General features: G+C 41.6%; 2 protein-coding genes across 6 annotated transcripts in view; both read right to left on the reverse strand.

The window, feature by feature from the left end:
• Window positions 1-5,278, reverse strand: part of LOC117439014 (fatty acyl-CoA reductase 1) — a 51,647-nt gene extending 46,369 nt beyond the window's left edge. The window contains exon 1 of one of the 2 annotated variants that reach the window (XM_034074693.2): window positions 5,049-5,278. In XM_034074693.2, the coding sequence (XP_033930584.1) occupies window positions 5,049-5,057 (9 nt within the window). In that variant the 5' untranslated portion in view covers window positions 5,058-5,278. The remainder of the gene's footprint in view (window positions 1-5,048) is intronic. The other variant, XM_034074692.2, reaches the window with a different exon arrangement.
• A 5,865-nt stretch (window positions 5,279-11,143) lies between these two features.
• The window catches only part of magi2a (membrane associated guanylate kinase, WW and PDZ domain containing 2a), a 241,919-nt gene continuing 236,413 nt past the window's right edge, over window positions 11,144-16,649 (reverse strand). For all 4 annotated transcript variants that reach the window (XM_034112520.1, XM_034112517.1, XM_071201833.1 and 1 more), the window contains one exon: window positions 11,144-14,679. In XM_034112520.1, coding sequence (XP_033968411.1) covers window positions 14,060-14,679 — 620 coding nt within the window. In that variant the 3' untranslated portion in view covers window positions 11,144-14,059. The remainder of the gene's footprint in view (window positions 14,680-16,649) is intronic.

Raw genomic sequence — 16,649 nt, forward strand, 5'->3', positions numbered from 1 at the left:
ACATTTCAAGTGCTACTCAACTGGCTTTGGATAGGCCAGTCCTTTGTTAGTATATAAGTACTTAGTCACTAGTATATGAGTGCTTTGTTAGTAATTCTTTGTTAATAGTTCTATCGCTCGAAGTGGGGTCGAAAGAGATGAGTTTTTAGTCTGCGCCGGAAGATGTGTAAGCTTTCTGCCGTCCTGATTTCAATGGGGAGCTCATTCCAACATTTTGGAGCCAGGATAGCAAACCCACGTGTTTATTCAAGTAATGATTACTAAATGCCAACTAATCCATCAAGAGTATGTCATACCATCATTTCACAAAATAATAGTAACACAATAGTGCTCGTTTGGTTTGAGTTCCAGTCTAAAACCCTTGTTTTAATTTAAAATGACATAAAACAGAGACACGGAGAAAATCCTCCCATATGATGAGTGTAATTGATAATGTTTGGTATTTTTGCTCGACAAATGTCTTAAAGCCACTCTTTAATATTTGTATAAAAACAATGGATCAAATGACCATATGTTAGGCTCAAAGTAACACACCCACAGAGCCATACATGTATCAGCTGGATCTTCAGTTCACTTCCACAGAGCACATTCTTTTTTTAAAGGGCCAGGCAGTTTCCAGTGGTTGGTGGAGACCATATCATTTCCCACTAATTGTTTGAGCACTAAACTAAAGCGAAATGTAATGGCCTTGGCCTGCAGAGTAAATACAGTAGAATAAAGTCAACTGTAGACAGTAAACGTACTAAGCGCTTTGTTGAAAAGGCCTTTAACCTGCCTTTAACAAAAGGCTTCATGGTTCCCTTGAAGGAAGCCTGGGGAGTGGCTGACTTTATCTCCTCTATCTGTGCGGCCTATACTTCATTGTGTTGTCTGCGTAGAGGATGCCATGATCAAAAGCTCCTTCCCTCTCCTCTCTGTTTGTCTAACACCCTGCTATGTGTGTATGCTCAGGTCCCGGGGAAAGCAAAGACTGTCAGGGTTAAAGAGGAGGCTGTGCAGAGCCCTGGCTGACGGCCACACTGACCCTACAGAGGAGGGCTGGACTTCATCCAAAACTCATCATCCCAGATACACACAGCCGGGCTGGGCCCCCCTGCCAGACATCACTAATGGAGTCCAAGACAAACATCACTCCAAATGATCCCCAGAGGCCATTCCTTTAAAGAAAAGGACCTTGAGCTGTGACTTAAAGGACACACAGATTGTAAAGAGAGGGAGTTTGAGAGTTCAACCTTGTCCCAACAAATACTGATCAGTTCATCCTTGAGTTGTAGTGGAAGTTTGAGCCAAAATGAAATGAATTCACTCGAGGCGTTCTTGAGACTTTGTGTTCACAACATTGGGACACACTTGGATAGACATCCTGAAAACGCCTCGGTTGTTGCAGGAACAACAAAACATCACATTAGGGAACACAAGACATCACTTCATGGCGCTATTAGGTCACCTCTTGACTAAGATCTGCAAATTGTAATGACATTTCTCACATAACAAAAAGGGAAGTCTTCAATGGAGGGATACAGTTTGATTTATGTTTGCAGAATGTGTTAACAACCACCACATACACAGGGAGCAGATGTTTAACGCCACCCCAAACTGGTCGTATCATCACATTGCTCTCCTCTCCTGGGTGGTTACTCATCAGGTTAATCCCCTCTCTCATACAGTAAACCTTCAAGTATTCAAGTTTGTTTAGACACGAGTGGATACAAATTGCAGCCCTGAGGCCGAGGGAGGATTATCCTCGTGTTGGGTAGCATTACTTCTTTTAAATGTGTAATCTTCAGAGCGCGGCCACACCTGTAGTATCATGTTTCTCTTCCACTCAACAACAGATTCCTGTAACCAGGAAAGTGATGTTGCAACACCTACCAGCTCATCACTTGCAAGATAATTTACTTCCTCCACAAAAGCTACTAGTACACAAGGTTAAACAGGCTATAGTGTAGAATATTATAACAAGTAGTAAGTGAACTGTTCTGGTGGAGCAGTGAGTGTCAATACAAACTTTTGAAGGGCATGATTTGTTGTAGCTGAATCGCTGAGGAACACATCATATTCTTTACAAGTTTACATTGGCTCCTTGCTTCTGTTTCAATCTCCATTGACAATTTATTTCATTCACTTCATCAGAATACCCCCGACTGGGTAGTAACAGCCAGGAGGCCTAACAGGGACCGCAGACGGAGAGGTGTATTGCAAGCTGACCCATGTGAATTGAGCCTTCACCCTACCTGTGTTTCTGTAGCCAATTCACTAAACAATTACAGTATACAATATATGTTCGATTAAAGATACATGTTTTGCATAACTTGCTGTAGTGTTTTAGATAAATAAAATACAAGATAAATGTGTAAATATACACATTTTATCTCAGATAATATCCAAGTTTTTCCTTATAATATTACGACTGTAATCTGGGGACATTTTTATTATTTTTCCCAGGATATTTACCCCATCAACCAATCTAGGTAATATATATTTGTCTACCCACATGGCCCTAAGTTCAACGTCATACTAATCACAGTACTCCTTATACTGCATTTCTTGATAGAAACATTGGCTCTTGACCATAGAAGTAACAGAGACTTTTAGCTCACGACGTTTCACCACGGTCATTTGACCAAGTGTTAGCTGCAAGCTCACTTCCTTTTAATGCACAATAACTGTTGTGATGTATGTTTCGGCCTCCAAAGAATTGCCCTGAGGGAGGAAATCAATCCAAGTTGTTTATACAGTTCTTCAGAGAAATCGAGTTGAATGGGGTAGAATGAAAAACATTGATGAAAGGTGGCAGTACTCAATATGTGTTTCCCTCCAAAACTGACACTATAAAAAGATATTTATATCATCCTTGCAGCGGCTGTTTATCTGCTGAATAGGAAGCGCACTGCGGTCCCCAAACCACATCACAGCTTCTCATGAAACTGAGGAGAGGCAAGTCAAAATAAAATAGCTCCTCTCCCATCAGTGCTGAGCGTACTATCACTCTCCGTGGTACATGGAAATGCAGGGAAGATGACTGGAAAGAGCGGAAACACATCTATTTGGTGTTTAAAAATGTATGAAGAGAAAGGAGACAGGAAATAAAGCAAGCACACATATGCAGCAGAGGGTTGTGAAAGAATATGAAGATGAGAGGATGTCATAAACCCGGAGGATAAGACAGACGTTTTTTGTAATGAAATCCAACAATGTCAACAATGAACTTCCTTAGAAGCCACGTTTGCAACTTTAGAAACCAGAAAGGAATTAAGGTTGAGATTAAAATGCTTGCTGGCCACAACAAATACATAAACGAGCACACATTCACGAACGTGCGTGCGTGCACACTTATCTGAGAACAAAATGTTGGCCATGTCGTGATGATAATTAGAGATCTGTTGGTGATTCTGATTGAGAAAGTCACTTGTCTCACCCTATGAGTGGAATTGTGCTTACAGAATACAACAAATGAATTGGTATAGAAGATGTAGTAGTCTGTAAAGTTTATTTTCTTGTCTGAAAGTCTAAAATATAACTGTGATAACGTTAGAGAGATGGTTCCAGCACTGATGAGAGGTATCACTCTGTTTCAAGATGTGTGTCCAGTCAAAACAAGTCCATTTGTGGCCTAAAGTACAAACCATTATGCAACAACACACATCTTCTCTGTAAGGAAATTGCTTTTATAATTGGGATCTGTTATCTGATGTAGTCTCAGAACAGGAAAAACATGAACAATGTGAATGAACACAAGCTGCTGCCCAGTTGCAAAATGCTCTCATGAACATGAGTCAGCATGGCTTTTCTATCAGCAGGGAGGGGATTCAAACCACACACATGCAGGAGGAACGTCCACGGGGGCTCCCTGTCTTATTCATCACCGTGACAGTTATGAAACATTGAAGCAGAATGAACATGCTTACAAATCCGTGCCAACACGCTCCATTCCATAGTCAAAACAAGATATATTGTTACCATTTAGTTTCCGGTAAAACTTTTCAAAATAAAATCAAAAAGTGAGGGAAGGACAGAGTTCCATTATTAGTTATGCAACCATTGCCAATTGTTGATATTTATTCATTAGAAAAATACGTTCAAACAACACGTATTGGGATTCAGAGGCCAGGATGACCCACATCAAGATATTTACATTAATTCTACCCATTATGTAACGCAGTTTAAAGCAGCAAGTCTTAACATTTGAGAAGCGGGAAGCACAGACTATACATTTGCTCGCAATTTAAGCTATCAGCTACGAAATATGTTCACCAACAACTCATTAAAGTTAAAACCCAATACACTATGAATATGAAATAGAACACTTTTTTCGTTTATGTGGTATAAGAATACTGCTACTTCGGGGGAATATCTAGTACAACAGTGTCGTAAACTACTAATGTCCATAATGTGAAACAAGGCTGATATGTTGTAAAAACCAGGAAAACTAACTTGGCATGAATCCACCTTTGCTTTTAAGGCCTCTTTTTGGGCAAGGTGGAGATGAGTATGGGTCAATTCAATTGTGAGGGCATTTTTATCAGAAATAACGTTTTGTTTTACCAATTTAATACTGCAACTGGTTAAGCTAAAAGCATCTACAATATTGTTCAGTTGTTAATCTAATATTTATTTGATATGTATTATTTCTCCTGATCTTATTTTGAAGGTCAAAGCGCGTACTTCCTGTTTTGTCAGAGTAAATTATAACGGCTGTTATATTGCTTGCAGCTGCTGAACGCTGACAGCAGCGCGAGCTGAGCCGCCCGCCATCCTGCTATTAGAAGCGGCTGCACAGCCTCGTGCCAACCCCCTACTCAACTCACACCTTAAGACTGAAACAAACGAATAATAAAAAAGCAAAAACACTTTTTTACCAGCGGTATGTGCTGGGAGATGTTTCCAGCCCCGGTGTGGAGATGCCCACTCCCACGGCTCCTATCACACAGCCGACAAAACCACAGAAAGACGCTCCGGCAGCGGCGTACCACGACACCCCTCTGCTTCCCAAAATACATATTTACATCCTGAACACATTAAATAAAAGAAATAACATATTTGTTTACCGTAGACATGTGTTGGTGCAGGTGGCTCCTTCCTCCGACGGCTGTCAAAGAGGCTGAGTGTTGCTGCGGACTCTCTGCCTCCTCCAACCGGCCGCCCCTGGGCTCTGGCTGCTGGGATAACTCCACGGCTCCGGACTGCCTGCCTGCCTGTCTGTCTGTCTGGGTCCGCAGCAGGTAGACAGACTGCCACACAGAGAGAGATACTGCGTGGGGAGAGAACTTCAGCCCGCGCGTGGGCCCTCCCCTCTTCCCGTCGGTATACACACGCCGTTCAGTCGAGTGCAGACCGAACGTCACGCCAAAATCTCATTCAAAATCTGAGAAATGATCGTAGCGTATAGATATAGTATTCGTTTAAAAGCGATTTAACCACGAATTATCACAATAAAAAATCTGGTATTTTCCACACACACAACACATATATGTATTATTACCGAAACATAACGTTTACATGTTGATATTGCAAAACAAACATAATGTAGTTTTGACAATACATTTTCTTTTAAAAGGCTAGAATTATCATGCAAAAACTTGAAGAATGCATGACATTGATAATAGGAAATTAAGAGCCTATGCTAACAAAATAAGGAACACTTTCAAACTGTTTTTTTAGTTCATAAAGCAAAACAACAAGTTTACATTATGCATGCTCAATTAATGATTTGACACACTTTAAGTGTCTATATGATTGGAAACGATTCACAATTTATCTCCAAATATAAAATGATTGTCCATTGATCGCTCTCACCCTTTGTTCATGTTGCAGCTAAACGTGTCAGGAGGACATACCCCTTATTGACATCGACATAAAAAACATGCAAGACAGATCATTTTCCCTTCCCCATTGCAAAGCACTGATGCATAATTAATGTTTTGAAGTACCAGGCATCACTATACGGTTATTACATCCAGCCTGTTGCCTGAAGGACACTTACAACTCCAGTTGGTGCCATTATCTTACAGCTCTAATAACGAAGTCATAATTGCAATGCACTCAGCTGAAAGGCATAGAGTTAACTCTATCTGAACAGAATATAATCGACAGAATAATTATCCTTACAGCAGTGAAGACCTCTGCAGATGGTAGAACAGGTTGCTTGCATGTGATTGCTTTGAACCATGAACCTCAAAGTGGCCGTGACAGGATTTGCTTTAAGAGGACAATCTCTCTCTTTAAACAAATACAAATATGCCACACCAACAGGCCCACCCACAGCCTCTTCTGCAGGTAATCATTGCTGTGCAACAACTTGTTGAACCTAAAATGTTTGTGTTCCATGGAGGTATTGGGCCACATTTGAAACATGTAATACTGATTACTGTGTTTTATGTTTACACAGCATGAATGCACTTTGTAGAGTCTGTGCTGCGCCCAAATGAGTTGATTCTTTTGCCTGCTCTCAGACAATCTGGTTAAATAACAGCATGGGAAAATACTTCTCCTGTTTTGTCAACATAGCTTCTCAGGTGAAGCAGTGCAAATGAGGTGAAAGTGATACAGCGGGATCTACTTTTCTTGTCTCACTTCAGATGAAAGCATAAGGTTGCTGCCAGCTGAAAGTGAGGCAACCTCTAGTGATCCCCTTTAGTGCCAAACAGAGAAGTCTTCTTGAAGGATGAACCCATTGTCTCTACAGTTATTCTACCAACACATCCTCACGGCCTATGTTGATGTTATGTCAATTCCCCTGTGTCGGCTTTTTCCAACGGAAGGGGGGGGGGGGCCTTAGCGTCCATTTTCAACGCAAGGGGGGGGGGCCCTTAGCGTCCATTATCAGCTTTCCGGGATGTCCATATGCTTCTATGCACGCTCATGGAAGCACGACATTCGTTTGTGAGCGTCCATTCTCATTGGATAACGGAGAATTGTACACCCGGAAGTAAGTATTCCCCTTACTGTCGATTGATTGGTTTAAATTGTGTGCAATGCTTTTGTATTTTTCCCCTTCGATTCGGAGAAACAAATGTTTTTTCGGAGTAAAGGATGGCAGAAGACACTACACTACCCAGAATCCCCAGCTATCATTTGGACTACACCATGTGCTCTGTTTGACCAGGTGATCTTCAAATTTCTCCCTGCAGAAAAAAAAACATGGCCGAACTTCGTTTTATTCTGGGTGTAAAATGCCTATTTTAAAGTTAGTTTGGCCATTAAAATGCGTTTTGATGTCATTTGATGCGAGAAATATGAGTTGTTATTTCAGATTATGTGTGCAGTGGATGTACATGATCTTTTGCTAGTTTGCTAGTTATTACGAAGATTACTTCAGGAAATCGCGTCCATAACGTTTTCATTGTTACCAAGGTGGTTGCTAGGGACGCTGCTATCGATATTATTTCTGTTATGTTGTGTAACTGTTTAATGGTGTTATCTTTATTGCTACCCCCTTCCCCGTCAAGTATAGTGTTGGTCCACAGCGCAAACAAAATCCGCATCTAAAGATAGCCTACGTTATTTTCCCCTGTGCAATTCCAGTCTCACATCTCAGAGCACATCGTCATTAACAAATACCGGAAACAGACCGAAAACATTTAAAAAAAATAAAATACTTTATTCCGAGTGTGCTTGCTTTTCTCTTTGAAAGTCATCACATACCGGCATTGTAATACACGGTTCGGCTGCATTAAATATTACATATCTGCCGTAGTTCTGCATTTATAGAGCCCTGATGAGAAGACTTCTAGACAAACATGAGGAACTGAAAACGTGACGTGGATCATAAATATATCAGCCATTAAACAACATCTTACATTTCTTTTCACACAATACGTCTCCTTGCAGTATCAACACTAATTCGGCTGACTTTTATATTTGATCCAATTGGTAGATAGGCTGTATTTACACCATAAAGGTGCACAGCTGATATAAAGGGACACCTAGTGGTTAAAGCATGTTATTGAATTTCATTATTGTTATTATTAGATATTAATAGGATCCCTATAAAGTATATTCATTACTCGTTATTCTACTAATAGTTCATTAAAGACTGTATATAATGACTATTTTGCACATCCCTTTCAAGATTTTCTAAGGTTTATTGACATATCATATATGGCCTACACAACTATGGTGTAGTTATGCATTGAATGAAAAACTTGGGTCGCAGGTTCCTCAATAGTGCATTACAAGACATCTATCAATATTTGTGCATACCTCCAACAATGTTAACTATGTTGAAGTACTTATTTTAACTGATATTATACATAATGTATTATACTCTTATAAGATGTAGATATTTCATCTCCGGCCTTGTCAGGTATTGAACAATCAATAAATAAAGAACACAGAATTGTTGAATATAAAACACAGAATTTGTGTGATTATACTAAATGATTTACAAATAAACACCACTGCATATTTAACTGTTACACATGCTGATGTAACGCAAATGTTCCAACTTGGGATCAATAAAGTATATCTGATCTTGAGCGGTGGACCCGTTCAAATCCAGTTTTGGACAGTCTGCCGTGGTTACATCCCATTTCAAGTGCTGTTCGAAGCTCGGCGTAACCCTCGGAGCACACTCTCCAATCACAGAGCTTGAGGACTATCACGGGGTTTGTCAAACAGAGCACATGGTGTAGTCCAAACGATAGCTGGGGATTCTGGGTAGTGTAGTGTTTTCTGCCATCCTTTAATATTTGTTTCTCCGAATCGAAGGGGGAAAAATACAAAAGCATTGCACACAATTTAAACCAATCAATGTTGTGTAATTAACAAGGATAATCTGGTGTTTTTTAGTCGATGAGTAGTGCAGATATCACTGTAAAATCAATCAACAGTAAGGGGAATACTTACTTCCGGGTGTACAATTCTCCGTTATCCAATGAGAATTGACGCTAAGGGCCCCCCCCTTGCGTTGAAAATGGACGCTAAGGCCCCCCCCCCTTGCGTTGGAAAAAGCCGACACAGGGGACTTGACATAACGTCAACATAGGCCGACCTGGGAGTGAGGATGTGTTGATTCTACCGGCAATATGTTCTGTGTTGATGAAAAGCAATTCAGTGAAGGGGCACTAGAGATGTCGGAGGAAGAGGTGAAGCAATCCATCAAATGCTGACAAACAACTAATGTGATCCATTTCCGCTGTTAATAACATTAGTGTGTGATTGTGTGTTTGGGAGACACATCTGGGGCAGTGTGTGTGCTATAATGGACTGAGAGTCAGGCCATTGAGCACGGGTTAACATGTGTGCAGCTTAGATTAACATTTCAACTCTTAAAGGTTGCTCATCATTTCAATATTAACCATGATTACCTGAAAGTCAGGGAGGATGCTGTCATTGCATATGGCATTCAACGTATACTTTACTTGATTTGAACAATGAGTAAACAAGAAGAAGGTTGTGTGCAGCTCCAGTGTCCTCAGTGTCTCTTCAGGAGGAGCACAGCAGTGTTCAGGCTGTTCTGAGTTGTCTCTCTCAGCCACTGAACGTAGCTATTATGTAAGGTGCTGGTATATATATATATATATATATATATATATATATACTAACTGTGCTTTCCCCCCCCCCCAAAAAGTTGTAAATCAAACAAGTGAAGTACATGTTATGTTATAAAGCCGTGGAGGGCGGGAGTTTATAAACCAAAGAGTAACCGCCCTTACGGGACGCTGTAATAAGTAAAGCGAACGCACCCGCAAGGACACCTGGCCTCCTATTGGTGAGGGATTTTGACAGGATTGTTGCACAAAAGTTTCGAGCGCGCACAGAATAATTCTGAGAGCAGAAAAAGTTTCGAGCGCGCACAGAATAATTCTGAGCAGCAATATATCTGAGTGCACTGCAAGCGTACAGTTTGAGCACAATCAGAGCAAATCTAAGTGCAAGCAGGCACTATGAGTGCGAGGGCACTATTTGAGTGCGAGGACAGAGTTTGAGGGAAATAAATACATAAAGTATGCTCTCAAATTTAAATACCACGCTCTTGAATAAAGATAGGGAATAACCCCCATAGAAGTGTCTTTCAATTTCCAGAAGCTGCAAAAGAGATTCAAGATCATATAAATGTATTTCCAGTTTTTAAACTCACAACATCGCATTATAAAATACCTTCAACCCTAATAACAACTTTATGTCAGTTCAAGAATTATGAAACCAAACACCATGAAAACAAAAGACTGGTCTATTCCAGGTCTATACTGACCTCGAGTGGAGATACGGAGAATTTACCCAGAAAGCATTGGATTTTCTATTCAACCTACATACGTTTGATAGTAATGTATCAGAAATACAAATATTTGTACATATACAATTTTTTTTTTCATTGAGCAAATCAAGTTATTAGGGCCAATTCCTAATAAAAGCATTATTCTCTGTTCTTCACTACTTGGCTTATGATATGACCCCATGTGGCCAAACAGAGGCACTACAATACAAATACAAACAACTAGGATTTAAAAAAGGACACTTCCGTATGTAACATTTCTAAGAAGTAAATATACATTTGATAAATGTTTTTAACAGATTATAATGAAGTTGTGAACTCATACAAGAAGCATCATAGTGTAATCAGAATACTGTAGTCTCATATCAAAATGGTAAAACATGTAGTAAGGAGAAATGCTTGTTCTCTTTGCTCTAAAGTATTGACATATTTTACTATATTTAGTCTTTGGGCACATGGGAACATTAGTTCTATCTGTGCCCAAAGTTAACAAATATAGTATGATAAAAAAAATGCACTCTTCATCCTTCTTGGTCGACCAGTTTTGGAAATGTCTTCAAATGTGTGCTCAGTTAAGGGCTTGCCTATGAGAACATTTCAAAAATAAAAATAAAAATTTCATCAGAAATTGGTTAATACAGTTTTTGACAACAGGGCAAACTATATCCACAGAAAAAAGGCACGAGATATATTAAACCTTAAAGGCACTCCATCTATTTTAAACATGAGGCTCGGTTGCTCTTTAGTACATCTCAGCCTGAGGAAACAACTAGTTCACAGCTCCATTATAGTGTGGTGGTGTATACTGGTTATAAGTATTAAACAGGGCAGGTGAAGAATATCAATGTGATCTTTAAGTGTACGCTTTAATAAAAAAACCACCCATAATTAATCACACAGCAGCTTGTCCCAAATAACTCTTTCATGTTGTGTCAAGATTTTCTTTTATTTTGACAGCTTTTCAGAGTATCATACAGGTAAACAAGATTTTTGCAAAAGTTAATATATCCATAGTGTTGCATTTCATAAAAATAGTTGTTCCACTTACAGTCTTTGTGACCATCAATAGTACACGGAGTCATATTTATAGAGATATTTGTTCAGGGTCTATACACTGCTATAACACTACACAGTGATACCGAGCCGCGGGGTGTGGTGTGTTGTTTCCACACACACACACTTTTACACTTCGGGATTTTTTTTGTTTTGTTTTTTGCTTTCCATAGCAAACTACTTACAATTTGGCTGAATGGAGACAGCTCAGATGTTCAAAGCAGTGAGTTGTGCAAAGGTTGAGAAAAAATATGCATTCTTTTTACATTTCAACTGAAAATAAAGAAGTCTGGTCAAATGGTGCATAATGATTCAGTGTGGAGGCATATTTTGTGTGATTTCGTCCTCTGCACAGCCTCTACATGTGACTGCAGGTCTGGCTGCTGATTTTCTCCTAATCTTTCTCAAAGCCTCTGTGAGAGATTGTGCTTTAAAGTCACTCGGCTTATTCTTTATGTAATTACCGATCACAATGGCACACATAATGACTTGTCTCCGTTTGTTCTTTTATTCTTTAAACACTGTTTGCACTTCCCCCAGCACAGGGAGGAGAGCTTTGGTATTATGACTCTGTGAGGGATGGATAATTCAGAAGAAATATTTCCCTCGCTGTGGCTGATTTGTTGATTTCAAAATTGACAATTTGCGTAAAACCCCCTTCCCCCGAACATAAAGTGTTCAATCACAGCTTAGCATCAAGCTTTGGATTTCTACAACATGTGAAGCAATGAGCATGAGGCTGCAGTCTGAGCAATACTCAGCATTTAAAGAGTTATAAATGTTTTTATTCTATTATTCTTTACCAACGTTAGCAGCTGTCCTGTTTTTCATTGGATTTGAGTATGTGATCACATGTAGATTTTTTACATCTTAAATACTAGCACTAATCGGCTCTACCCGGCAATAACCGACACAAATTATCCACAAATGATGTTCCCCTAGTGACATATAGCATTATCCACTATTAGCTCAAGTATGAAGCTTTGAAGTCACGTTTAAGACCCCTTTTTGCAAGATTCTTGTTTTAAAATAAGTCAGCAGCAAAAAAGAGCCAGCCAGAGACAGTTTCCCACCAACTCATTGAGCCTCATATTAGCTTCAAAAGGTAGCTACAGCTGATAATACAGGCAAGTGACAGCGTGTTGCGAGAAATGAGAAGCTGCTTTTGTTTACTTCTGTGCAAAATCATGGATCAAGTTTATTAAAACTGGGTAGAAAAACGTTGGTAATCGGCTACTGTTATTAAATGTGTCGTGCCAGAATGGAACACTTGACAGGCATAGCAACAGGCGGACAGGGCTTAGCAAATTGTCAATTTTTAGGGAGTATAGAAATGTAAACAAGGAAATAAGACCTTCAAATAAGTCCAGTTCTGGAGCAGGTGTGTGAGCTGAACATGTTTCTGATCTACAGGGAGCTTTGGCATGTAGATGTTCATTTGACACAGTGTAGAAAGAATCCCCAAAAACTAGTCTTAGTCATTCACTGAAAGTCGCTGCGACAGGTGCATCCTCTCAACATTCGATCAGGAAACGATAGAAAGGCTTCATATTCAGAATGGAGCACTCTCATTCACTCACTCACAGATTGTTAGGTGAGCGAGCTTCAGACCACGTCAGATCGTAGTACTTTAGTTTGGTTTGGGTGCAAAGCCCTGCTCTGTACTGACGTTTGAACACGGCGTCCAAAACAAATCAGTAATGAAAACTGTCATGACGCAAAATGAACCACAAATAAAGTCAACAGTTCTGATTATGGACTTTGTTTTCATACATAAGCTTGTGAAATAAGCTATATATTTCACTGTATCACACTCGTATCTGAAAAAATACAGTTAATTATTCATATCTGTAGAGTTGGTGTTGTATAGCAGCCTGTTTTGAACCCTCTTAAGTGGTTTGGAGTTTGACCTTTGACCTAAAAGCCACTCTGTCTCAGTCTAAGGCACTCTGCCCCTCGGTCGCTGTCCTGCGAGCTCCTTCCTCTCAGCGTCCGGCTGGACACCGCCGTCACGGATTGCTTTTTTCGTTTAGCACAGAAATGAGAAAAATGGATTGACAACACATCCCCACTGAACTCGGGATGATTCAAGCGCAAAGAAAACGGAGAACTGCAGCCGAGAGCCCGACCTGCATCACATCCGTCCATGTAGCTCGTGGTTTAGCGCGGACTAGAATCCACTTCCATCCAGCTCAATTCACTTAAAGATGATCTTATTTACAAAATGATCCCACATATTCATTATAATATATCTTTGTCTATAATCTTCTGATAGGTCCAGGCCCACAGTCTCTCCTTTAAGGCAAAGTTCTGTCGATGAGTAGATCTCATCTCCGCTGTCACTCTTTGTTCCATTCGCTCTCGTCAAAAACAGGCAAACCTTCTCTGTAACATTCCATAAAACAGATTCCGTTTTGAAGATATATATATATTTATAAAAAAATCCCATCACAGCCGACAGTTTCCTCCTGCCAGTTGTTTTTATTTGCATTTCTTCTCAGGGAGTTCTTTAAAGTTTGTGATTCTTCCCACATTCTACTTGCTCTTCCATATTATTATTTTTTATATAAAGTGGATGGTTTTCCAGTTCTTAAGGTGGTTGGTGTCAAATATTTCTCAAAATAATTTAGAGTACAATATCATAAATAAACTCTAAAAACACGTGGTCCAGATCACCCTGCACCCCCCCGTGGTTTTGTCTCTGGAGATTGGGATGGAGTGGAGGGGGGTTGACGGGGGGCAGGAAGTGAGGAGGGGTCAGGTGGGTGTATCCTGCGGGGGGCCGGGGGGTTACCTGCTCAGGGTGGAGGTGCCTGTGCGCAGCGTGCTGGGCAGCTTGTCTGAGCCGGGGATCTTCCAGGGCCCGGGGGAGACCGTGGCCTTCCTCCCCGCCGCGCTGCTGCTCTTTTGGGGCAGACTGGGCCGGCTCTCTCCCAGGCTCCTCTCAGACTCCCCCTGCTGCACCCCCCCGTACCGCTCCACATCCCCCCTGCTGGTCCCGTTAGTGTGTGGGAGCTGTGGAGACTCGGTGGACTCTCTCTGGAGGTTTCTCTCCTTGGATCTCCCTCTGGTGCTCCTGGAGGGTTTGGGCTCCCCGCTCCCCTCCCCCTCAGTAGTCTGCGGGCCCCTGGGCCCCTTGTGGGTGGACCTGCCACCCTCCTTCTTGGCTCTGCTGCTCCCTCTCCTCCCCTGGCTGGTCAGATCCTGGTTGGGCAGCTCGGCCTTCTGGGGGCTCTTCGGTCGCTCCGTCTTGCCGACCGGGTCTCGCGGGACGTCCAGAGGCGACAGGTGAGGGGGGTCGGGGGCCAGATGAGATGAAGGCGATGGCATGGAGAGGCTGTCGATGGGAGGGGCTACTTCCGACAGGCTTGGGGAGGCTGAAGGGCGAGCATCCCATGGGGCGGCATTATCTGCGGGCAATAAAGTGAAAATCACACACACACACACACACACACACACACACACACACACACACACACACACACACACACACACACACACACACACACACACACACACACACACACACACACACACACACACACACACACACACACACACACACACACACACACTTCTGCTTTGAAGCTTGCATGCATGCCACTGCACAACCAAACAATACATCAGCACAGCAATCGCTTCTATTCTACAAGCTGGGAGTAAATATCAGAGCGGCACTACAACAGACTCCTGGACATGTCACGGGGTCAGCACTGCTTTTATCAATCTGCCTCCGCCGCTCTCTTTAGAGCCCAGGTCAATCTGAAAGCTTGGCGGAAAATTGAAAACAGGTTTAATGAAATGGAAGATATGCCCAACAGGGTGGTGCTTTAGCGAGAATGGAACCTTCGGGGGCCGAGTGTCTCTCTGTCTCTTTCTTAAGCCTGGAAAAGTGTGTATCCACAGCTGCAGTGAATCTGCAGATCACTCCTCCGCTACTCTCCACTCTCACGGACTGTTAGCTTCTGTTTCTGCTCCGATGGCTCTCGCTCCCTCGGCCATCAGTCACTTTCTGCGGGCCAGGCAGGGGGCAGAGCTCGCCTCGCTACAGCAGCGCCACGTGGCCCTATTATAAGCCCACTACCACACAGCGCCGGAGCACATTACATCCAGGGGTGAGAGAGGGCCTGGGTATCCTGTATGTGTGTAGTTGCTGGTTCTTAGTTCATTTGCATTCTATTTGGCCATAACATTTGTTCGGTTTTCATTTAAAAGCAATTTGTAACTGTTTGAGGTACTAAATATATACGTTGCTTAGTATTATTATTGAGGGCTGGTTCAAATTCTTCTACCTATAGTTTGCTGCTGTTTCAAGGACGTTGATAAAGGACCCTGTGTATGTGTGTGCTTGTGTGATGATTCAGGCAGCTGTGATTATCACCTGCTGTGTTAATGCTTGTGTTCAGTATAAGCTGCAATACTGCTTCTGCTGAGTCACCGTAACAGAAAACAATATTTAAAATTGTTTTATATGGAAGGAGCATTAAAATGGTTCGGCCTGTTCTCATCAGAAATGTGACTTCCTAAGACTGCAATAAGATATCATTTGGTTGCAGAGGAAAGAAGCTATTAAACTCAACGCATACGTTAACTCTAAAGTAGAACAGTTGTGATCATTTCACATCCAGCTGACTCAGAGCAGCATTAGCATTCATCTGCAGCCGTGTTTGTGTCCACCTGATGAATGTGAATCCAATATTTAGTGACGCCTGAGGGTATATCTGAAAGGTTGTTCTTTAGTTTGTTGTAGTGTCACTTTGATTTAAATAGCACAAAGTACTAAGTGGTTTTCTTCAGAGCATTCTTAATTTTTCCACATTTGATGAATATGTGCCCCTGAGCTGCAGATCTAATGCTAGATAGAGGCACCAAAACACACACAGACAGACACACACTAATTACCATGCACATGCACACACCATAAGTGTTTATGCCATCATCACACTTCTATTTTTGCAATCAGCTGTTCCTGAAAGAGAATCTGAAAATAACTTGCTCCCTTGAACATCGGTATGCTAATGTTTTAAATTGTCGGATGAATCAGCATAGATGATTTGCATAACCTTCCTGTGTGCAAATAAGGTGCCTGTAACCTACAAGTGATGAACATGCTGAATCAAGCCCACGCAGAACATGGTTAGAAACCTGCTTCTGCTCTGAGACCGCAGACAGGGACACAGTTAGACTCCCTGTGTGCAGATCTCAGAGCAGTACAAGCACCTGAAGGCAAGTATTACAAAGGCTCTCCATACAGAGAGATTAAGTCCCTTGCTGGCAGAAAAAGGCCATCTCGGGGAAACACCATCACCCTCTGTTTCCTGTGTTTAAGGGCTGGGGGGTGACGACAAGGCCAAACGCTGATGAATGTGTCTCGCTGGGG

The sequence above is a fragment of the Pseudochaenichthys georgianus genome, chromosome 23 (genome assembly GCF_902827115.2).
Source record: "Pseudochaenichthys georgianus chromosome 23, fPseGeo1.2, whole genome shotgun sequence".
Classification (NCBI taxonomy): Eukaryota; Metazoa; Chordata; class Actinopteri; order Perciformes; family Channichthyidae; genus Pseudochaenichthys; species Pseudochaenichthys georgianus.